The sequence below is a fragment of the Zootoca vivipara genome, chromosome 15 (assembly GCF_965207765.1).
Source record: "Zootoca vivipara chromosome 15, rZooViv2.hap1.1, whole genome shotgun sequence".
NCBI classification, from domain to species: Eukaryota; Metazoa; Chordata; class Lepidosauria; order Squamata; family Lacertidae; genus Zootoca; species Zootoca vivipara.
The window spans coordinates 2,300,693-2,324,293 of NC_142598.1; the positions used below are offsets into that span (position 1 = coordinate 2,300,693).

Consider the following 23,601-nt stretch of genomic DNA (forward strand, 5'->3'; position numbering starts at 1 on the left):
GTGAAGTACTTACACACAGTTAACAGAGAGGAGGGAAGATGCCTGGTATAAGTAGAAAAATCATTGCTGATCTTGAACTTTAATTGACTTTAGATAAAGTAGGAGTCATATAGTGACTCTTCATACTGTAGAAATACTGGTAACTAACCCCAATAAGCAGCTTCAACCAGGCATACCTCTTGGAAAACAAAAGAAATAACCTATTCTCTCTCTCTATTGCATGGGCTTACCTCATCACAGCTTGGCTGAGGAAATGTGTAAGGCACAGTTAGGATATGTAGCTTGGAGGATTCTTCCTGTATCTTGGGAGGCACATAGAGGAAGCAAGAACTAGCAGTCTTCCTGGAGAAGCACCCTTAGAAGAGCTATTGAGATATGTATTGTTTGTTATATTAAAGGGGTGGCTGAATCCTCTTGACATACAGTAGATCAAACACATTATTTCACACAAACCTAAAACAGTGAAAACCCCATGGCTATGGTAGCCAGGCTCTGAAGGAGGACAGCAGCAGGCTTAACCATTTTCATAGAAGGAAAAAAGTTAATGACATACAGGCAGGGAGGAAACAGTCAATGATCTTTGCTCCAAGATAAACTCTTAGCTGTACTGCTGGTTTGGCTTAAGGCCACAAAATGATGCCTCATTCCCTTCCTCAATCAGTGTCACTGGATACAGTCCATGACATGGATTTGTAGAGTGTCCATGTCTGGAGCCCTGTACTGGCACTTGGGACAAGAGAACTCCATCGGTTCTTCAGCAAGGCTTTGTCTTCTTCCTGTTAGAAGCTGGGGGTGGAATGGGGCAGGACCCCTCAGGAAACCTGGAAGGACAAGAAAAGTACAGTTCATCTGCATGCAACGGTATATTTACTCCCTCATGCTAGCAGTGATGACAACACTTCACATTTGCTCTGATAGCTGTAAGTTCCTTCAAGAAAGCAGAAGAGGGAATCAAGAGGGACAAATCTCTTCAGGATGCTTGGAGTATATTTAAAAAGCACAATACTAGATGCTTAGGAGGAATATATGCCACACTTGTGGAAAGATGACAGCAGGTTCAAGATGCCATGAATGGTTAACCAGCAATAAATAAAGGCAGGCAATAAAGTTTTTGGTTTTTTTAAAGGAATTCTTAAAACAAGCCAAATTGATTAGAAATAATATAAGCAGTATGTGCTTGTGTGTGAACTGATTTTTTTTTTAAGGATAAGCAACATTAAAACACACACCTGGCTGAGGTGGTGGGCGCATTTCTGAATGGCGATTCCTCATCTCTTCCATCAGAGAACTGTTTCGGGGGAGAGAACCACAATTCAGTTTATTTGTAATACTAACCCTTTCCCAGGAAAAGTGAAAGATGTATAAGGTTTGTTGCCTTTGGCTACAGACTGCTTTCATACCTTGCCCAAAATTAAAAGAAACTCAACACAAGATACCAACACCACAGCTGATGTGGACAAACTGCTACATTCTAGGTGTGTCAGTGTTTTATCTTGTACTCACCGTCTGACTCCTTCAGATTCTGCTTGCAGCTTCTCATAATCTCTCTGCAGTTGTGCAACTTGCTCCAGCAGGGCTTCTCGCTGTTCATGTAGTTTTTCACGAGCGTGACGTTCTGCCAAGAAGTCAGTCTTGTAGATATCAGCCTGAATTAAAAGAGTAGGGTGACAGCTACTTTACCTCTTACACTGCGCTACTCACATTCCCCAGGTTGCCACAAACATAGACACCAATCCCTTTTCCAGCATGGCTACTTCCCCATGGCAAACTTAATTCCCTACTCACCTGTGCCTTGAGCACAGGCACAGTCTCCATGATAGCCTTGTGCTGTTCAGCCTCCTCCTTTAGCTTGTCAATCAGTTCCTGCTTGGCCACCAGAGCCTCTTCAGCCTGCTGTAATTGCTCAGACAATTCAGCAGCCCGCACATCCAAACCCTGAGGAGGGGACAGAGTTCAATAATGCTACAGCACTGTAGGCAACCTTTTCTGTTGGGGACTGCATGCCAACGGTTCTAAATTAAATCAGAATAAGAAGACTGCCCTGTTTTAATTTTTAATATGGCTAAAGTCTATTAAGAGTTTGTTGGGATTACTCTTAAAAAAGGTATACAAAGGGTATGCATTCATATTTAGTACAACAGACCACTACAGTTACTTTGGAAATAAGTTTCTTTCTGACCTTAGTGTGACTGATACATAAACACGATATATACACACATACCTTTTTTTTGTAACTGGAGAACCCACTCCGCCACAAGCCATACAACTAGGAAATTATTCTTATTACTATTTTATCAAATAAAATACTGCCCCTTCCAAACATTTTGAAACTATAGAATAAGGGTGGCTAAAGCTTTTCAGGACCACAATGACCACGTCTAGGAGTCAAGGCTGAAGTGTAAAGTTGTTACAAAAGAAGGTAAGCCTTCCAAAAGGCCCCTCAATAAACAGCGCTCATTTAAAACCATTTTTGTCACTCATTATTACTAAATTTAATAAGAGTACAGGCAATGATCATTTGACATGGGGCTTGCCATCTGTTTTCTTTTTCAAGTTTAAAAAAGCAATTGCACTTTTGGCATCAGAGCATAGGAATTGTCAGTATTTTTAAAGAATTAAAGACTTTTAAAAAGCCAACTTTGGGCACAAATTTCTTTAAACAGGAATTATCAGTATAGTATTTTATTTTTAATGTACAGATCTGGGGGGCTGGGGGCCATAAAGCAACTTTGGGCATCATGGGACACATGGGAACAGTATTATTATTATTATTATTATTATTAACCATATTTTAAGGGACTAGATATAGTCTGTGGCCATGTATTAGCCACCCCAACACAGGAAAGGGGAGCAAATGCTTTACAAATGCCAAGAAAAATGAGAAAACCAGAACTCTGATGGGTTGGAAGAAGTGGGGCAGCTGTAAAAAGTACCAGGTGCTGCATGTTGCTAGAGGGAAAATGTAGCATGACATCTCAATCTACCTCTCTGGAACTACCAAGACAAAGTGGAAAAGGGACCCTTTATAGAATTAAGGTTTTCATTACAAATCATTTCTCCCACCTGGCTCCACTTCTCATTTTCTAGACTGGCTTTGATATGAGAGTCATATTCCTGGAAGAGTTGGTGATAGGCCACCTGCAGCTGAGCTAATTTTCTCCTATAGAGAGAGGGAATAGATCAGTTTATAGGTACTTGCCAAAGGGCTAAATCCCCCAGGCTCTTGGCTCTCCCACCCTCTCACTCACTTTTCCTCTGTGGCGCTCTGCCGCTCCACTCGCAAGGCACTTTCTAGATTTTGCACCTGTAGGCGCAACTGATCCACTTGCACACTGTGCTGTTTGGTGCGGGCTTCAGCCTCCTTTTCAAGATGTTGGAGTCTTTCGCCAGCTGCACGGACCCTGTAGCACAGCAGAAAAGACAAATCTAGCTCTTTACCTGCTAGCCAAGGTTTCCTGGGTAGACAGAATTACCCTTGCCTTTGCACCCCAGAAAATATGTACCATGACAGCACTAGATCCAGCATTGTTTGATTCAATAGGTTTTCTACGCAACTCCTTGAATCTTCTTCATCGTAACACTCGGTGCTGTCATCCTCTTCTGTGGCTTCACATGGGAAGTGGGCCACTGTTGAGGATGTGCATGTAACTGGGGGTGGGGGTCTCTCTGACCTTTCCATCATGGCTGCTTGCATTCCTGAAGAAGCAACCTGCCAACCTCTTCACCAAGGCAAGTGACAGAGGTGAAAGTATCAAAGAAGCATCCCCAGCTCTTCAACATTTTTTGTCATTATTTTTGTGATCCCATACACCGTGAGAAAGCACGTGGAAGGCTCGCTTTTTGGTTTGACACCTAACCACTGGAAGAAAAGAAAAAAGCCTTGCCCTCCGTTACAGCTGCCAGTTCTAATAGATCAAAGCTGTCTCCTATATTTTTCTAAGATGGGGTCTTGATTTTGGTATTCAAAACACCTAGTGTTTTTCACAGAGGCATAAGCTAATCAGGCAAATGTGGCTGTTCCAGATTCAGGCCGCCAGGTACAGGACACATCCAGACGCCTGCCGCGCAAAGGACATCACATGATCTCTTCCAGTTTGAGGTCAGTATGCTTGGAGGGGAAAGACAGTGGAGCCAATTTCCCTGTCCCACAGAGCAGGCCCAGCTCATTGTTTCATAATGTCTGCATCACTGCAGGCAAAAGGGCCTCCCTCCAGCCACTTGCCAACCACACAGCCTGACCACACAAGTCTCCTGCGTGACTCACCTCTCCTCCAGCTCTTTCTTTTCCTGTGTGCAGGTTTCCAGGCGACTTTGGCTCTCCTGCAATTCCCCCAACAAGGAAGTCACCTGAGCCTTTACTGAGGCCTTGTCCTCCCCAGCCTGCTGTAATGAGAGTGGGAGACAGGTCACAGGTCAGTCAGTACCTGTGAAGTGGGACGGACAGGAACCTCTCAAGCTTGTGGGAACAAGATTTTCATACTAGAGTGACAATTCACCTCCAACTGCTTGCTCAGTGTTTGTAGCTGCTGCTGGGCCTCATGCTCCCAGGCTGCCAGACGCACAAGCTCCTCTCTGGCTGATGCCAGCTGTTGACGAAGGGCTGAACTCCTGGGGGTTGGAATGATAAAACATGTGGCTGTTGAACTTCACAAGATAGCATGTCCTCTACTCTAATTCAGTACTAGCCACTACAGGTTCCATCACTCAGTACCAAACCCTTAATGTCCTGTCCAAAATATACTAGTTATGATCTACTAAAGCTACACTGGGGTGGGGAGGGGTTGTTTGTGGGTAGGCCATTCATCCTAGGATTTACCCAATAATGCTCATTATTCTGAGGGATAGTAGCATCCACCTCAACACTCCATACTCCAAAACTTTCCATTGCTTTGGGTGTTGCAAATACTATACATTTGCCACCCTTTCACCTGCCATTCTTCAACCCTCAAGATTTAAATTGCTATTGTCCTTCACGCTTCCACTGACAGTCCTTACACAAGGTTGGGGAGGAGGGGGAAAGTATGATTCTGTCATGACCTGATGATTCTGCTAATGCACACGCACTCTGAAGCACTGATGGAAAACCTTTATCCCTCAAAGTATTGTCTGAATTCCAACAGCTCCGACCAGCAAAGCCAATGATCAGGGATGAGGGGAACTGTAATCCAACAACCCTGGAAGGTCAGAGATTCCAGCAGCCCTGCTCTTTTCCTCACTGAGGTAATAATCCTGGGTCTCGGTTGCACCACCTCACACTATAAGGGGGGGGGGGGCTCAAGAATGCACATTCCTCCATAAATGAACAGCACAGAGAAAGTCATGTATCACAAAGTGAAATTCTAGCCAAGTCCTCTTCCTGGTGGTAGGTTTAAAAAACAACTGGATGAGCATTTCATTATATGAAATCCATACATGCAGCAGGTTTACCACCTCAGCAACTGCTTATAACTTGTTTTCTGTGCATTTCTTTGTAGTGGCTTCTGGCTCGGACGTGATCATTTTGCCATCCCATCCTCAGTTTCCTGGCCACATGGATTCTGCCCATTCTCCCCAAATGGCAGGGATTAACCAATATTGAGTTACTCCTCCCACCTGCTTCCGGGACTAGGCCACATAAATGGCTGGTGCTTGGCCTCATTTAGTGGAACAGCTGGATTCAAGGACAACTCCTTTATGGGCTCTCCCCTCCTCAAAACACACTACCTGCCAACATCTGTAAGTTTCACTCCCCAAATGTCTTCCAAAATTCTGCCTGCCTGGCTGGACATACCTGAGAAAGTATAAGCATTTTATCATGAACTTACTCATCCTCTACCTCCTTCAGCCTCTTGCATAGCTCTTCAGCCTGGTCCTGCCCAGAACTATTTCTGTAAAGAAAGGTGATGCACTGTGAGGTTTTTTTTTGGGGGGGGGGACCCACACAACCTAATTTGCATCAACTCTCAGCCAGCTGCAAACACTCCCAAATCAGTCTCTAGCCACAGAACACCAGCTCATCAAGTCTTGGCTTTGACATTAGTCATATGCCAAGCTTGGCTTTGGTAACTCTATAGTTTTGTGCAGAATGAGATTTATGAGACTGAGGCTGGCGATCACATTCGGCTGTGATCACTGTTGGCTGCAGTGTGTGTCACACAAACATTCCCCACGCTCCTCCCGGGGCTGGAAAGGGGTTAGTTTAACCTCTGGTTTGCTAGTAAAATGAATTACTGTGTGACAAAATGATGCATGTCTAAAAAGTGTGTCACCAGCATAAAAAGTTTGGAAAGCTCTGCAACAGGTTATTGGTACAAGAGTACAACTATGCTGGGTTTCAGTCTGAACTGCCTAAGTGACTTAATTCTATAGCAGAACCTCGGTTGCCGAATGCTTCAGAAGCTAAATACAATTTGGAACCTGAACACCGACAACCCAGAAGTGAATGCTTCGTTTTCGAATGCACCTTGGAAGTCGAATGGCTTCTGAGGCATGTTTCTCTATTTTTTAAAAGGAATATGCTGACCAGCAATTGTGCCTCGGTTGTTGAACATTTTGGAAGTCGAACGATCTTCCAGAATGGATTACGTTCGACAACCAAGGTTCCACTGAAAAAGCTGAGCTTGCCACTTTCATTTTTTCTTATCCAACAGTCAGTAATGGCCACTGTGTACCTGCAACCTGGAAGCATCCTGAAATGAACTCCAGGAATATAAACAGGAGCATCCTATGAGATCACCAGGTGCCCCTCTCCAGGTTCCCCCAACCATCTAAGACATTACAGCTGTTTACTGGGGGAAAGACCCTGGGCTGGCAGCTTGCTTTGGAGGCGCTATCCCTGGAAAGGCTTGCCTGGCAGGCATTATCTTGATGTCTTAGCCTAGTGCCAGAAACACGTTTGTTGATCTGTTTTATTCAGGTTCATATGAGATGATGCTGTTTTTACAAATGTGCTCCCTTAGCTTATTTTTCGGTATTAGTTATTTTGTAATATTTTAAATATTTTCTGGTAACTACCCGGGCCACTTGACTAAAAGGCAGTGTATAAGTCTGTTATTATAAATCCGATAACATAAAATAAATAGGAGCACATATGGTCTGGCTTCCCAAGGACCGTTCTCTTGGTTTCTCCACACTAAGGGGCTCTTACCTGGCCCCTGAGCCCTGCAAGGATTCCAACTCCACAGGTTGTTCTTTTGCAACTCCATCCTCCTGGAAAGGTAACCAGATGAGTTAAACATTACCAGATTCAATATGTTATGGAACACACCAAACCCCAGATTTTGCTATAAGAATGATAGCCTGTATCTGAGAAGGAATTTTTTGTTTTGGCTGGGAGAGACAAGAACAGATTCCTTTATTGTAACTCACACAAGGCATATTTAAGCAAGCTGAGTTGCAATGTGTCCTGCTAACTGCACTGATTGCCACCCCCTTCCCTGTAAATCTTTGCCTTCCTTATCAGTTGTACTTTTCACCAGACTCCTGTTAGTGTTAAGCCAAGAAATGATCACCCAAAATGCCAATTCTTCCTTCTCTCTCACCCCACGAATAGCTAATCAAACTGAAGCTCAATCCAGATCAGACTGTGGCACTGTTATAAAATTTATTTTCGATTTATCTTTGTTAAGCCTCAACGGCCCAAATTCTGGAGTGCATTCAGTTCTCAATGTCGAAAGACCCCAAGAAGGGGGTGCCAGGGTTGCAGGTGAGAATGGAAGGTTTGCAGGCAAACTGCACGCATCATAGAATTGGAACAGACCACAAGGGCCACCCAGTCCAACCCCCTGCCAAGCAGGAAACACCATCAAAGCATTCCAGACATATGGCTGTCAAGCCTCTGCTTAAAGACCTCCAAAGAAGGAGACTCCATCACACTCCTTGGCAGCAAATTCCACTGTCGAACAGCTCTTACTGTCAGGAAGTTCTTCCTTCATAACAGTTACACCCCTATTCAATGGGAGCTTTGTCTCCCATTGCCTATCCTTGACCCTTTCACATGCTCTGTTGTTTCCCCCATTAACTCTCACCTTAATATTTACTGCAGGCTTTTCTGTGGGTGAGGTGCCCTTCACTGCTTGTTGCAGTGCACAGATCTCAGCCTGCAATGCCAGCTTGTCTTTCTGCAAGACCTGGTTGGCTTCCTGGAGCTCCTTCAAATCCTCCTCCAGCCTCTCCATTTTCTGCTGTGGCATCTCAGGGACCTAGAAAAGGGCAAGTGCATAATAATAACTGAAAATTTACAACACATCAACCATTGTGATCCAATGTCCAACCCTCTCAGCACAATCTACAAGATAAGAACACGTACGTGTGTGTGTGTGTGTGTGTGTGTGTGTGTGTGTGTGTGTGTAGCTTTAATAGCTGTGACTTGTATTATTTCTTCAGGACAAGCTCAGATTTTACACCCACCAACCTAGCTACACCATGCTTCTCCTTACCAGAGCAAGTACAGCTTCTCCTTGAGTAAGGGTTACAGTGTCTGGCTCCTCTTGTGCTCCAGAGGTCTCTCTCTCTATGGGAAATGGCTGAGATGCTGTCTGTAAGCAGGAAAGCAAAAAATCTAATACACATGAAATGACTGAAATTGTTTCACTGCTTTTCCTGATTCTCCTCTGTCCATGATGTCAACGCACACAGCTTCTTTGTCAGAGGAGCTGCACTTAAACAGAAGCATGGGATGGAGGAGTTGAAGGGAGCCCGCCCCCACCTCAACACTTCAGCCCTCCCTCTTACCAGTTGTTCCTTCAGTTGCTTCAGTTCCTGGACAGCCTGCTCCAACTGCTTTTTCAGCCCTGTGCGTTCTAAGTGCAGATTTTCAACCACAAGTCGAGCTTCCTGGAACTTGAGCATGAGGAACTCCTTCTCCTCCTTGTGGGAAGCCTGGAACTGCAGGAACTCCTCGTAGCGCTCCCGCAGCATGTGGTTACTTTGTCGGATAGCTTCTACCAGAATAACAGAGACAAGGGATGTTTGTAGGATCAATGTGCCTGCTTCTCCACGAGGAAAGGAATCATTACATTCCATCTGCTTAAGGGACTGAAGATGAATAAGGAAGGGTGTGCCTTTCTGTAAAAGCCCTTGTTCCCATGAAATGCTGAGCCACACCAAGGGCTGGCAGACTATGACTGCTTTGCTCCTCTCCAGTCATTTTGCTGCTGAGGTGAGCCAAGCCAAGGTTTCCCCTATGGTTAGAAACATAGAATCACAGAATTGTAGATTTGGTTGACGGCTTGTGGTTTGCTTGGGAGAGCTAAACCAAGAGCCCAGGTTTGGAAAATATAAAAAGCCAAAGGAGGAGCAAAGCATATATATATATATAAAAGCATATATATATAGATAGATGTAAAAGGTCCATGTTGGTGGGCATCCACTTTTCTCCCAAACTGCTTGATTGGGTTGAAATTTTGACACAACGTTCCAGACAAATGTGGGCGTGTTTGCATACACTTATATTACATAGATGGGACACCTATCACAGGTAAAAACATGATTTTGGGGGGGGGAATCAGAGCGCACTCCAGCGGACGTCAAAGGAACATACACCTCACCTGCTGCCATTGGCTGCATACTAGCAGTGACATCACAACAGAACATTCCAAGCAACTGAATATGGGCCTTTAACAGAAAATAAACATCAATGCGGGGGAACCGGCCAGGCCGCAGGGGTTTGCAAGGGGGGCAGATAGCGCCATTGGGATGATGGGTGCTGTCACGTGGAAGGAAGATGACATCACACACGGGAACTCTGAAGGTCCATTTAACAGACTGAGACACAGCAACACGTGGCTGGGACAGCTAGTCTCTAATGAAATTAAACCTGGCTCTTAAAACAAAATGCATGAATAAGTCCTTTTCTGGCATGGAAAAACAGCAACCACTCAGAGAAGAGATGGGGAATATGTGCCCTCTCTGAGTGTTGTTGGACTCTTAACTCCCATCAGCCCCAGCCGGCATGATCAATGGTCAGAGATTATGGCAGCTGCAGTCCAAAAAACATTTGGAGGACCACAGGTTCACTGTCCCTGACTTAAAAGCAAATAATTCCCTAGCTGGTCTAGTTCAGATTATGGCTTTTATTATAGTGAGTTAGGGAAGCAAATGTGTGTGTTTTACAAGACTAGTTCAGTCAGGAAAGCAAGAGCTCCTTACTCTAACAGGCATAGGGAAACTGCCCAGAGAATTCTGGTTACTGGCCAGTACTGAAATGACATAAACAAGCTGAACAAACTTTAGCTATATCAGTTTGAACCCATCTCATCAATTCCAGTAGTCAAATCCCATTAAGTCCACTTCAAGAGTTTTACTTAACAAATCTATCTGGCACTACTGAAGTTTTAAAAAAAGAGAGGATATAGAATCTGATCAATCTAAACTAGTGTTTCTAAACATGGTACCCTTGAGAAGTTGGATTACAACTCCCACTAGCCCTTGCCAGCATGGCCAATGGTTAAGAATGATGGGCGTTCGGGTCCAAAGCATCTGGAGGACATGAAGTTGCAGAATTCTGATTTAAACAATTCTATTGAGCCACCCAGTTTGACACTACCCAGTCACAGAAACACTCATAGTAGAAATTATGTACTGAGTTCAAACTAAGTGTTGGAATTAAAAAAGTGAACATTTCAACAATCCAATTGATTATTTTCTACACAGAGCTGCATGCCCAACTCATTTCACCAGGTCCTCACCTTTGAGATCTCTGTTCTCAGCCAGAAAGTGTTGCACAACCTCGTGTCCTGCCAGCTCAGCTGGAAGGTGAATGGTGGCAGCTTTGCCCAGAGAGGAATCATCGCCCATCATGCCGCAGTCATTACCCGGGCATCCGCCTGGTTGTACCATGTCACAACTCCAGCCCCCTTGGGCTGTACTCATTCAGGTTCTGGGGAGTGGAGAGAATGGGCAAGGCTGAAACCTTTAAAAAAGCAAATAAAGAAATCTATTGAGCTACAGGTCATCAACTGGAGATAAAAGAACTGATGGGACAAGCTGCCTATACCTGGGCTGTACCACTTTACATTGTAGGTGGACGCACATACAACTGAATGCTTCAATACAAGCAATACTGAATACCTGCACGCGGAAAATCAGTATGCCAGGGGAAAGGCTAAGCAAGAACACTTCTTTCTTGACATCATGGAATTCTATATGGAAAGATTTGTTTTATTTTCATTTTGCAATGGAGCAGCATTTAATCAAACCAACCCGTTTATTGCAGGGGAAATGTTGCTGCCCAGGCATGGGCTTATCATAGTTAGAAATAGGGCAAAATCTCTGTCATAGAGAGAAGCAGCCCTTCAGTGCCTAACCAAGAGGTGGAGAGCGGGGTGGGGAGGTGGGGGAGAGAGAAAATCGGATTCCTGAGCTTCAAAGAGAGTAAGCTCGAATGTTTCAAGCCCAGCTTCCTAGAAAGTTTGGTGAGTGTGGTGGGCGTGGATGCAGTAGACCTGGGTTCAAATCTCCACCTCGTCCCCAAAGCTTGTTCTTGTTGGATGCCCTCAAGTCCTTCCTGGGAGATCAGCCAGCCTAGTCTACGGGGGAGGGGCGGGGGCAGGACAGGAGAGACAGGCGCCGCGAGGGGCTCTGCAGGCGAGCCGTCTGCTCCAGGGGCCACCGGACGCCTCGGCGGGCCACTTTCGGGGGGCCGGATTTACCCTCCAGGGCGGATGGAGGCGGCAAAGAGCCGCTTGAGCAGCGGAGCGAGCCCGGGGCGGCGGAGGAAGGGGCCACGGGGGGGGGGCGCCCCGCGCGGCGGAGAAGAGCCGCACCTCAGTTTCGGACCCCGGATTATTCCGCCTCCTGCGCCGCTTCCTCCTTCCGGGTTTGCCTATTCGAAAGTGATGTCGGGAGAAGAGGGGCGGGGCGGAAGTGACGTTGACGGAGCGGCCTCATAGGCTGCAAGTGCCGCACACGTGACGGCGAGCCTACCTTGCTGGGGTGTTCCTGGGCTGGGGGTTGGGCTCTCGTCGGTCGTGAGTGCGGTGCGCGGGGCCAAAGCAAGAATGTGAAAAGACAGGGCGTGGAATATGTGCATAAGTAGTTATCCATAAATAATTCCTCAATTATGGCCAATATCTGAAATGTATTGACATTTCTACCGCACGCTTAGCCTGCAATCTCAACTCTCGGCAAAAGCCCCATTTGAACTCAGATGTATTTCTGAGTAAACATGTGAAACTGGGCTGTTATAGTGGAATCCTAAACATGCTTTATTCAGATGTCTCACTGCGTAATTGCTTCCTAGTAAGCATGTTAGGAGCATCAGAAGTTGCCATATACCAGTCAGACCATTGGTCCATCAGATTTTCAGATGGGGAACAATCCCAGATCTACCTGAAGATGCTGGAAATTGAACCAGGGGTTTTCTATGTGCGAAAAAAGGGTGCTCTGCCACTGAATTGCTGAACAGTCCTTTCCCCAAGTTTAGGATTCCGGCTTTATAGCCCAATCCTAACTATGTTTTCTCAAAGGAAAATCCTGTTGATTTAATAGAATCATATAACCGTAGAGTTGGAAGGGACCTCAAGGGTCATCTAGTCCAACCCCCTACAATGTAGGCGTCTCAACTAAAGCATTCATGACAGGTGGCCACCCAACCTCTGCTTTAAAAATGCCAGTGAAGGAAAGTTCACCAGCTCTTGTGGGAGTCTCTTTCAATGTCAAACAGCTCTTACAGTCAGAAAGCTCTTCCTGATGTTTATTCAGAATCTACTTTCTTGTAACTTGAAGCCATTGGTTCAAGTCCTACCCTCCAGAGCAGGAGAAAACAAGTTTGTTCCATCTCTGGAAGATGACCACATATCTCCTCTTCCTCTTTTCCAAGGTATACATACCCAACTCCCTCAACCATTGCTCATAATGCTTTGTTCATCCTGGTTCAACCTTGATCATCCTGGTTGCCCTCCTCTACACATGTTCCAGCTTGACAATATCATTCTTAAGTTGTGGTGCCCAGAACTGGACACAGTATTCCAGGTGTGGTCTGACCATGGCAGAATTGAGTGGTACTATTACTTCCCTTGATCTAGACACTATACTTTGGTTGATGCAGCCTAGAATAGCATTCAATTTTCCTGCTGCTGCATAACACTGTTGACTCATATTAAGCTTGTGGTCTACTAAGATCACATGTACTACTGGCAAGCCAGGTGTCCCCCATCTTATATTTGTGCAGCTGATTCTTCCTACCTAAGTGCAGAACCTTACATTGAAATTCATTGTGTTAGTTTGGGTCTAGTTCTCCAATCTGTTAAGGTCATATTGAATCCCAATTGCGTCTTCTTACTTCCCAATAGGTTTTAATGTTCTACCACTGAACTACTGTACAGTCCTTTCCCCAGGTTTTGGATAAAGTAAGCAGAACGGAACTCTCCAAACTGTGTTGTGACACATTAGTGTGTCGGCTGCAGTGTGTAGGTGTGTCACACGAATGCTCCCTGTGCTCTTCCTGGGACTGGAAACGGGTTAGTTTAACCTCCGGTTTGCTAGTAAAACTGAATTACTGTGTCACAAAACGATGCAGGTCCAAAAAGTGTGTCACCAACATTAAAAGTTTGGAAAGTTCTGGACAGTATTAGGTGATTAAAAGAGCAGTTACTCTGAGCTTGACAGCAGGGGATTGGGAGCCCCTCCTCCCATGAGGGGATAGTAATAGAACAGAGGCAAAGGGTAGCTTGGAGGAAATGGTTTTCACTGGAGAGAAATGAAACTGAAAGTGTTTGTGTCTCTCTCAATTTTTCTTGTTACACAACTTTTTTAATGCAAACTTTTCTACACTACCTTTTTTTACACAACCTTTTTCATGCACACACAATGGGAGCAGACCAGAGTAAATTGTAATGTTCACAGCCTCTGCACCACTTGAGGAAATCTGGCTTTGACACCGCACTTGGCAAACAATGACATCATGATGAAGGTGCAATAATTTATTAGGTCTGAAAAGACTCACCAGCTAGCTCACTATTTTATGTGATTCCTGTTGGCCTAATAAAGATAATTGCTCTGGTATGGATTTTGGAATTTCTCCAAAACGGTTGTTTCACTCCACTATGAATTACCCTCTTAGAGAACCACCCACAGGCACTCCAACAAATGTGAGCATTCTTGTATTGAGCCCAGGGATGATGAACTACAACTTTCATCAACCCCAGCCAGCATAGGTGTGCTGGCGTGGCTCAGCAACCGTGCATGCTGGGGCTGTGTATGCTGCAGGGGTGCGTGCGCATGACATCACCATGCAGTGGGGCGTGTGCGTGCAACGTTAGCACGCCCCGCAGCATGTGATGTCACACGCAGACACCATGCAGTGTGGTGCCATACATTGTGTGCCCCCTGCCGCAATCTGGGTGCCTGGACCCTGCATCTATATAAATAAAAATGTAAATGTCCATTTGTACAAAATCAAAAATCTCCTAAAGTTCCTGACCGATTGCTTTGAAATTTTGACACAATGTTGCATTTGAATACAGGAGTGTTTGGATATAATTAGATTATATAGATGTCACACCTGTGACAGGTAAAAACATGCTTTTTTGGGAAAAACAGTGCCATCTGTTGGACGTCAAAGCAACACACTCTATAGTAAAAATTTTACTCCTAGGATGCCTTGGGGTGCGCGGTGTCGTCCTTCCGGTGCGATCGCGCAGAGGGTAATGGGAGCGGGTGGCCAGCGGTTCCTGGGAGAGCGGGGGCCGGATCCTGTCCCTTTGCCGCTGGCGTCTCGCCTCTCCCCGCCTTCCTCGGCATGCCCCCTCGCCCGCTGGCATCCGCCGGGGGAAGCAGTCAGGACCTTCCCAAAATGTGCATACGGTAGATGGCTCCTTCTAGGAAACCGGAGGCTGGATCCTGTCCCTTCGCCGCTGCCATTTCGCCTCTTTCCGTGATTTTCATGCTTTGCGCAAGCGCAAACCACATGTGCCGCTTCTGGGCATGCGCAGAATGCACGCACAGCGAAAATACTTCCGGGTTTGCGGAGTTCGTAACCCGAGGTGTTCGTAACCTGAGGTGTTCGTAACCCGAGGTACGACTGTAGAGAGCACTGTTGAGTGCCAAGAAACATTACATCTGGTGATCTCAAAAGGGTATTATTATGAGATTAAATAAAACAGTTTGCACATTAAGGCTTCAATCCTTAGCAAACATAGTTGGATTCCTGGCTAGGAAACTGATTCAGCTTTCATTTTAACACGGCTAAATCTTTGTCTGGCACCCAGGGAAAGTCTTCAATCATTTATTAATTTCTAGCATTTACTCACTCTAAAAATTATGGGTGCCTTGCACCCACAAACCCTGGCACCCAAAACTTGTAACAGTAGGTTAAGGAGAGATGTGATAGCTATCTTCAAAGAACTGAAAAGCTTTTATATAGAAAATAGAGTTGAATTGTTCTCTGTTGCTCCAGAGAGCAGGATTAGAACAAATGAAAGAAAATTGTAAGGAAGCAGATTTAGGCTATTAAGAGAAATTGCCTAATAGTCAAAGTTGTTTATCCATGGAGCAGACTGCCTGAAGAGGTGGTGGGCTCTCCTTTCCTGGAGGTACAGTGATACACAATTGGTTCTGGAAGTCTGTACAGTACTTAACCTGAAGCATACTTAACCTGAAACGAACTTTCCCATTTAAAGTAATGGAAAGTGGATTAATCCATTCCAGACGAGTCTGCGGAGTACTTAAACTGAAAGTACTAAAACCGAAGCGTACTTAAACCGAGATATGACTGTATTTAAGCGAAGATGGGATGGCCATCTGCCAGGGATGCTATACAGTGGAACCTCGGTTTATGAACACCTCGGTTTATGAATTTTCGGTTTACGAACGCTGCAGACCCATCTGGAACGGATTAATTCATTTTTCATTACTTTCAATGGGAAAGTTCGCTTCAGTTTATGAACGTTACAGTTTATGAACAGACTTCCGGAACCAATTACACCCATGCTTCGGGTTAAGTACGCTTCAGGTTGAGTACTCCGCGGACCCGTCTGGAACGGATTAATCCACTTTCCATTACTTTCAATGGGAAAGTTCGCTTCAGTTTATGAACAGACTTCCGGAACCAATTGTGTTCATAAACCGAGGTACCACTGTAGTTACAAGATTCTTATACAGTCATACCTTAAAATAAAAAATTGTCCAGTAGCACCTTAGAGACCAACTAAGTTTGTTCTGGGTATAAACTTTTGTGTGCATGCACACTTCTTCAGATACCAGATATTTTGTGCATGCACACAAAATATACCCAGAACAAACTTAGTTGGTCTCTAAGGTGCTACTGGACAATTTTTTTAAAAAATATATTTATTTCGACTGCATGAGACCAACATGGCTACCTACCTGAATCTAGAGTCGTACCTTGGATCTCAAACGCTTTGCCTCCCAAACTAATCGGCTTCCAAACGATCAAAACCCAGAAGTGAGTGTTTCAGTTTTCAAACAATTTTCTGAAACCGAATGTCCGGCGCGGCTTCCGATTGGCTGCACTCCTGCAGCCAATCTGAAGCTGTGCCTTGGCTTTCGAAAAGTTCTGGGAGTCAAACAGACTCCTGGAACACATTCTGTTCAAGAACCAAGGTACGACTGTACTGAGCAGGGCTTCATCTCGATGACTTCCAAGGTCCCTTCAGACTCTAAAATTCTATGATTCTATCATCTTGTGGTTATTTTAACTTTTTATCCCTAGTGGTTCACATCTTCAGTTTAATGGATTCAGTTGTATGACTTGGAGCTCAATATAGGGATACAGAACCCATTGGCAGGACTAGTAGGCAGGCAGACTAGGGCTCCTTGCTCAGTTATTAAGCTTTCTGATTAATCTTGGGCCATTTACCATCTCTCAGATAGGTGAGAACTCCCTGGGGACCCTGAACATAAAATTCCCCATGAAGGAGCTGGCCATCCACAAATTTAGGTGCCAAGGCCATGAATGGCACCCATGGGCCTTGGCAAAGTGGTCTTAATTCTTGTAGTGAGATGGCTGGCAAGATCCACCTTTACTTGTATCGATGTATCAGTATACAATGTTCTGATAAGAAATAATAGACGGCGATCTATATTTGTCTCCCCCAATTTCTGCCACAATGCGTGTCTCGGAATCGTATCAAAAGCTGATTTTAGATCAATAAAAGCAACATACAGTTTTTGCTTTAAATTATGGATGTATTTACATAGCAGAAAGTTCATCACAAAGCACTGGTCCAATGTGGATTTCCCTCTTTGGAAACCTGCCTGGGCTTCAGATATCACCTTATTTGTATCTGCCCATTCTTCCAGTCTCCCAAGGAGGAGTCTGGCATATAATTTAGAGGCTACATCTAGCAAACTAATAGGTCTATAATTAGCGGGAATTTTCTTATCACCCTTTTTATATATTGGGGCAATTATGCTCAGCTTCCACCCTTCTGGTATGCGACCTGAGCTGTTAATATACGAGAACAGTTTTGCAAAAATGGGTGGCCAGAAATCTGGTCTTATCTTGTAAATCTCCGCTGGGATCATGTCTTCTCCTGGGGCTTTATTGGCTAGTTGGTTTACGATTAGCCTCTTAATCTGGTTGGGCGTGATGTCTGGCCATTCTGGCAGTTCTGATAACTGAATGTGGTCAACTTGAGAGGGTGAGTCAGATTCCTGTAAAATATGTCACCCAGTCCTTTCCTTGGACCAGGGGTGTCAAACTCAAATTCATCGGGGGCCGCATCAGCAGTTTGGTCACCCTCAAAGGGCCGGTTGTAGCTGTAGGACTATGTGTCCACTCTTTATTATCATAAATTATTGTCACTGCATTCAATTATTACTGTTTTTTGTAATAATGTAAGTAATAACTAGCTCTGAAAGCAGAAACATAGTCAGAATAATGGCAAGTAGATATTCAAATGTACAATTATTGTACAATTTATTGAAAAATGATTTTTGGTAACTGCACTGGGTGGTGGAGGCTCGCTAGGGTTTCATGCAGGACCTTTGCAGAGCTACTAGTACCTGGAGATGCTGGGGTCCTTCTGCATGCAGGACAGATGTTCTGCCAGTGAGCCACCACCCTTCACCAAAGGGACTGGCTGAGGTTGACTCGCTGGAGCTGCTCTCCTGGTTCCAGGGTTTAAGGGCCAGAAGTATAAAGCAGCATCCTATGTTTCTGAGGAGAGCGAGAGGGAGAGGGAGGGGAGGGGAGGGGAGGGAGGGAGGGAGGGAGGAAGGAAGGAAGGGGATAAAGAAGGAAAGAAAAAGAAAGAGGGAGAAAAGACGGAAAGGGAGAAAGAAGGAAGGAAGTAGAGAGGGAAAGAAAGAATAAGAATGAGGGAGAGGAAGAAAGATGGGAAGGACGGAAGGAAGGAAGGATAGAAGGAAGGAAGGAAGGAAGAAAGAAAAGAGGGAGCAGGAGGGAGAGAGGAAGGAAAGAGGGGAGAGAAGGAAAGAAAAAGAAAGAGGGAGAGAAGACGGAAAGGGAGAAAGAAGGAAGGAAGTAGAGAGGGAAAGAAAGAATAAGAATGAGGGAGAGGAAGAAAGATGGGAAGGAAGGAAGGAAGAAAAGAGGGAGCAGGAGGGAGGGAGAGAGGAAGGAAAGAGGGGAGAGAATGAAAGAAAAAGAAAGAGGGAGAGAAGACGGACAGGGAGAAAGAAGGAAGGAAGTAGAGAGGGAAAGAAAGAATAAGAATGAGGGAGAGGAAGAAAGATGGGAAGGACGGAAGGAAGGAAGGAAGGAAGGAAGGAGGGAGCAGGAGGGAGAGAGGAAGGAAAGAGGGGAGAGAAAGAAGAGTAGGAAAGAAGGAAGGGAATAAAGAAGGAAAGAAAAAGAAAGATGGAGAGAAGACAGAGATAAAGAAGGAAGGAAGGAGAGGGAAAGAAAGAATAAGAACGAGAGAGAGGAAGAAAGAAAGGGAAGGGGAGGTCGCCGCCTTGATTCAGCGCCAGAAAAGAGCGCGAAGGGACCCAGGGGCAAAAAGCATTTCCTGTGCAGCGTGAGGCAGCGGGTGTCCGTTTTAGGAGAAGTGCGTAAAGCCTCAGAGTTGCACGTTCGTGAGGCTGAGCTGCTGCTGAGCTCACGTTCATGAGGTTGAGCCGCGGCAGGAGGAGGAGAAGGTGAGGCAAGAGGAGGAGGAGGCGGCTTGCCGGGTCGGTGCCCGGCAGTGCCGTGTGGAGAGTCCCGAGCCTCTGGGACACAGCAGTGCTCTGTAGCACTTTGAATCCTCCTCCTCCTCCACGGGGCGCTGCTGGGTGCTTTGTCTGTGCTTCAGCAGCAGCAGCAGCAGCCGTTTCCAGGTGCCGAGCCGTGGCAGTAGGAGGAGGATTCAAAGTGCTACAGAGCACTTCTGCGTCGCAGAGGCTCGGGACTCTCCGTGTGGCGCTGCTCTGGCTGCCTTTCTACCCCCCCCCGGCCCCAGCTGTTTGTTGGCACTTTGTCGGCGCGGCGCTTCAGCAGCAAGGTCCCGCTGCTGGGTCCCGCTGGCTGGGGCGCTCAGCGGGCCACATGACGAGGTCTGGCGGGCCGGATTTGGCCCCCGGGCCTTGTGTTTGACACCCGTGCCTTGGACTGATGCTTCTAGGAGTAGCCCAGCCCATTTGTACCTTGGGCGACCAGATGCCCAAATTTCCGTGAATACTTTTGAAGTGCTGCATCTCCCAATGCTTTCCACTGTTGCTCATAATATATTTGTTTCTTGCTTGTAAGTAGTAATTTATAATCATAACATAATTGGGCTACCTCAGCTTGTATAACAAGATTTTGCTTTTAACTTCAATTTTCTGAGTTCCCTAGATAAGTTTTTTTTTTACTATTTTGACACTCCTAATCAAACCAGGTATGTCTTTTAAACTTTTTAATTTTGTCATACTAGTTGTGGTCATCAATGGGCACATTCTGTTAATTATGTTCTCATACAGACCAATTACGTTTCCTGTTTCTAAGAACAATTCCCCCTTTAATGAAAAAAATTCATGGGAATCCAGGATCTGAATCGTTTTTTCTTGGACCTGTGCATTCCATTTTCACCTCTTATTTCCAAGTATCCAATATTCAATTTCATCCAATAATTCAGGAAAAGGAGGAGAAACGAATGATATCAGAGATAACTCAAGTGGGAAGTGGTCACTTTCAGCTCTGGGAATTATTCTAAAGGTGTCTCGGTTGCTGTAGGGCAGTGGTCCTCAACCTTGGGCCTCCAGATGTTTTTGGCCTACAACTCCCATGATCCCTAGCTAGCAGGACCAGGGGTCAGGGATGATGGAAACTGTAGTCTCAAAACATCTGGAGGCCCAAGGTTGAGGACCACTGCTGTAGGGGAAATGGTTGGCCGTGCCTGACCCTACAATGCTGCTGCTGCGCGGGGAATTCCGTTAAATGAATTCTGGGGCTGGCCATGCTTTCGTCTGTACCCCCTACAAGGGGCTAGGGCCACGGAAGAGCCCCTGGGAGCAGTTGATGAGAGGAGAGTCTCTGACCCCCGTCTCCATTCTCTCCTCAATTTCTATTCCTCACCCTGACTTCCACAGGCGGGCGGATGTAAGATAGTCGTAACCAATGCCTAAGCAACCACTCACATTTTGTATTTGAAATAAAGTTGTGGCCAAAATTATGCCAAAAACCTCAAACTTAAATTTCTGTGTGAAGTGTGATTTATTGGGGGGTGTTTTGGAGACCTCTACACGCAAAATCGATTTTAAATCACGGACACCTTGGTTCTGAAAATGGTGTTGCCTGTATTGGTGTGAGTGATGGGGTCCCATGGCACAAATTTCATGTGGTCCCAGTGCAAAGGAAAAGAGCTAAGATCTTGTCCCTTACTATAATGTCCAAACAAGTTGTGACAGCCAAGAAGAATGATAGGTTTGTAAGGAGTCTTCAATAATTTTGCCAAGGAAATTCTGATTGTTCAGGGCCTAATGCTATTAGTCTCTCTTGTAAATGGAGATCCTTTATGAAATGCATGCAGGACCATCAAGCAAATCTCTACTGAGATACACCAATCACCATGTTTACTCCTGGAACTGCTCTGAATCTGACTTCAGGAAGAACGTGTTTTAACTGCACAGTGTCCTGGAATAGACACTCTGCATTCGGAAAGAAGGGAACTGAGTTCCCTCCCATTTCCCACTTTCCTGCTGTTCCAAATGACCAGTACCCTGGAGTTATGATTTGTCTTGCTGTCAGGATTCTAACTGGACTGTAACTGACCTAAGAATTCTGCAGAGCAGTTGCTGCTGTGGCCGGCTGCTCAGGTGAACGTCAGCCCAGTGGCCAGCAGCTGAGTCTTTTTGAGGCTCAGGAGCACCTAGCAAATACCTGCTCTATTCCTGGCCCGCTAGACTCTAGCTCAGGAACGCATTTCACGTAAGTGTAGGGATAAAACATTCCTCACTATGCCATCAGGTGTGTTTCTGCTCTGTGGGAAAGGATAGCTGCAGTAAGGTGAAGGTATAGGGACCCCTGACCATTAGGTCCAGTCGTGACCGACTCTGGGGTTGCGCGCTCATCTCGCATTATTGGCCGAGGGAGCCGGCGTATAGCTTCCAGGTCATGTGGCCAGCATGACAAAGCCGCTTCTGGCAAACCAGAGCAGCACATGGAAACGCCGTTTACCTTCCCGCTGTAGCGGTTCCTATTTATCTACTTGCATTTTGACGTGCTTTCGAACTGCTAGGTTGGCAGGAGCTGGGACCAAGCAACGGGAGCTCACCCCGTCACAGGGATTCGAACCGCCGACCTTCTGATCGGCAAGCCCTAGGCTCAGTGGTTTAACCAGTAGCAAATAGCAAAACAGCGAAATCATGAGCAGATTCCCATTCACAATAGGTTGCTGTGGTTAGGGCCATTTTCACAGGAACAATGCAACAGTATATTCAATCAGAAGCAGTGTGCTGGGAGGAAGTATGTGTGTCAGCTTCTCTGGATCAGATGTCTATACCTAACCAGGGGGTGGGAGAGAGCAGGGGAACTCTTTCTTTTGCTGCTTCTTTCTGGCCAGGAGGGAGGATGTCCTTCAATGACTAGACATGCTTGTTATTCCCTCCCTCACTGTATGTTGTCTTCTCTTTTGTTTCCAGGATGTCTGCCAAAGTCTCCCTGGGTCCTCTATTCTCCAAACCCCGCCTGCGGGTGAGAGAAGGCTCCCTGGTGGGGAGATTGCTGAGCGTAGTTTCTTGCCTCCAGTTCTGTGGGTTCTTGATGAGTATTTTGGCCTGCATTCTGTGCATTGCAACCACAGCCAGTGTCAACTGGAGAGTGTGGCGTGGAGAGAACGACTCTGGAAACGTCTGGATTGGAATCTGGAATGTCTGTTTTTGGAGAAACCCTTCTGACGACGGCAACTCTTTTTGGCATTGTGAAGGTCTCACTGAGCGATATCCAACCCTCCCAAGGGAAATTTTTATTGCTCAGGACTTAATGGCCTTAGCTTCCACTATGAGTTCAGCCGCCCTAGTATTAATATCATTTGCCTTGTGCAATGTGTTCGAGCCCGGAAAACACGAGGATTTCCTCTTAACCTTTTTAAGGCTTGGAGCGTTCCTGAACATACCTGCAGGGATCCTTGTCCTGATTTCTGTGATTTGGAACATGTATTCTGTCTTGCAGAATGGGAAAATTGACTTCCCAGAAACTTTTGAATTGCCTCCAATTCCCAGCGAGCAGCATATCGGACCTGCTATTTATCTTGGCTATATCGCTGCGGGTTTCCAGCTGCTGAGTGCAGCATTGCTTGGGATGGAGAGATTTTGCATCAGGACCACCACAACAGATCCATATCGAATAGACATTGCAGTGGTGATTAGCCCAAGAAATTCGGTAAAACGCAAGAGACTAACTACTTGTTCAAAGTGTGGTTCTCTGCTGGATCTGATAATTAAAGAGAAATCCTCCACAGTTGAGATACAGGAAAGCCAGGCAGAAGATCTTGACACTCGAAACGAATCCTGCATCGTAGAGATACCGGAAAGCCAGGAAGAAGATCTTGACACTCGAAACCAATCCTGCATCGTAGAGATACCGGAAAGCCAGGCAGAAGCTTCCTCCTCTTCTGGATATCTTTCCTGTGTCTACTCATAGATTTACATTTTTCACCAGCTCTTTCATTTCCTAAGCAACCACTCACATTTTGTATTTTAAATAAAGTATTTTAAATAAAGTTGTGGCCAAAATTATGCCAAAAACCTCAAACTTACATTTCTGTGTGAAGTGTGATTTATTGGGGGGTGTTTTGGAGACCTCTAGACTCAAAAGCGATTTTAAATCACGGACACCTTGGTTCTGAAAATGGTGTTTCACTCCTTGCATTTATTTAATATATGGTTGATTCATCACCAGGGGGCTTGGAATTCCTGGGATCTCACTCCTTGCATTCATTTAATATTTGAATATGCCTTCTTGCTCCACCTCTGGATTTTTATTTAAGCTGTTGCGGTTGGCCTTGCTATGCCTGCCATGGGGTCGTCTGCTTTTGGGGCAGGGCCTGGTAGGAATTTTTCCATTTGGCTGATTGGCTGGTGCCACTTGGTTTTCGCCTACTGCGCCTACTACGCCTACAATTCGTCACAACTTGTAAGGTTGCAGTTAGGCATTGGTTAATAAATTGGTTGGTGGAGGGGCCAGGATTGGCTGTGCCGGCCCCTCCAATGGTTGCTGTAGGTATCAAGTTTATTGCT

At 45.6% G+C, this 23,601-nt stretch overlaps 1 protein-coding gene and 1 long non-coding RNA gene across 9 annotated transcripts; one reads left to right on the forward strand and one right to left on the reverse strand.

The window, feature by feature from the left end:
• Positions 1-48: 48 nt before the first annotated feature.
• IKBKG (inhibitor of nuclear factor kappa B kinase regulatory subunit gamma) lies at positions 49-11,815 on the reverse strand. 8 transcript variants are annotated; one of them, XM_088658642.1, is made up of 15 exons: positions 11,745-11,815; positions 10,668-10,858; positions 8,713-8,921; positions 8,418-8,516; positions 8,007-8,180; positions 7,127-7,188; positions 5,805-5,867; positions 4,497-4,608; positions 4,265-4,380; positions 3,249-3,401; positions 3,064-3,160; positions 1,786-1,935; positions 1,504-1,646; positions 1,230-1,288; positions 49-821 (listed from the first exon to the last, which is right to left on the reverse strand). In XM_088658642.1, exons 2-15 carry the CDS (start codon positions 10,849-10,851, stop codon positions 664-666), a joined length of 1,779 nt encoding a protein of 592 aa, XP_088514768.1. In that variant the 5' UTR covers positions 10,852-10,858; positions 11,745-11,815; the 3' UTR covers positions 49-663. The 8 variants fall into 8 exon arrangements, with proteins under 8 accessions (XP_088514768.1, XP_034958755.1, XP_088514766.1 ...); XM_035102864.3 differs by having other exon boundaries at positions 4,265-4,383; XM_088658640.1 differs by having other exon boundaries at positions 10,668-10,891.
• Positions 3,988-5,611, forward strand: LOC148683334 (uncharacterized). Its single transcript, XR_015947269.1, has 3 exons — positions 3,988-4,099; positions 5,121-5,220; positions 5,475-5,611. It is a non-coding gene; the product is annotated as an uncharacterized LOC148683334 (long non-coding RNA).
• Positions 11,816-23,601: the final 11,786 nt, after the last annotated feature.

Excerpts from the sequence above, each read along its gene's own strand:
- IKBKG (XM_035102864.3), bottom strand. The coding sequence starts at position 10,851 with ATGAGTACAGCCCAAGGGGGCTGGAGTTGTGACATGGTACAACCAGGC. Across the intron at positions 7,189-8,006 it reads AGCCTGCAGTAAATATTAAG|GAGGATGGAGTTGCAAAAGA; the intron begins GTGAGAGTTAAT and ends TTACCTTTCCAG. Across the intron at positions 4,609-5,804 it reads CTGAAGGAGGTAGAGGATGA|GAGTTCAGCCCTTCGTCAAC; the intron begins GTAAGTTCATGA and ends TCCAACCCCCAG.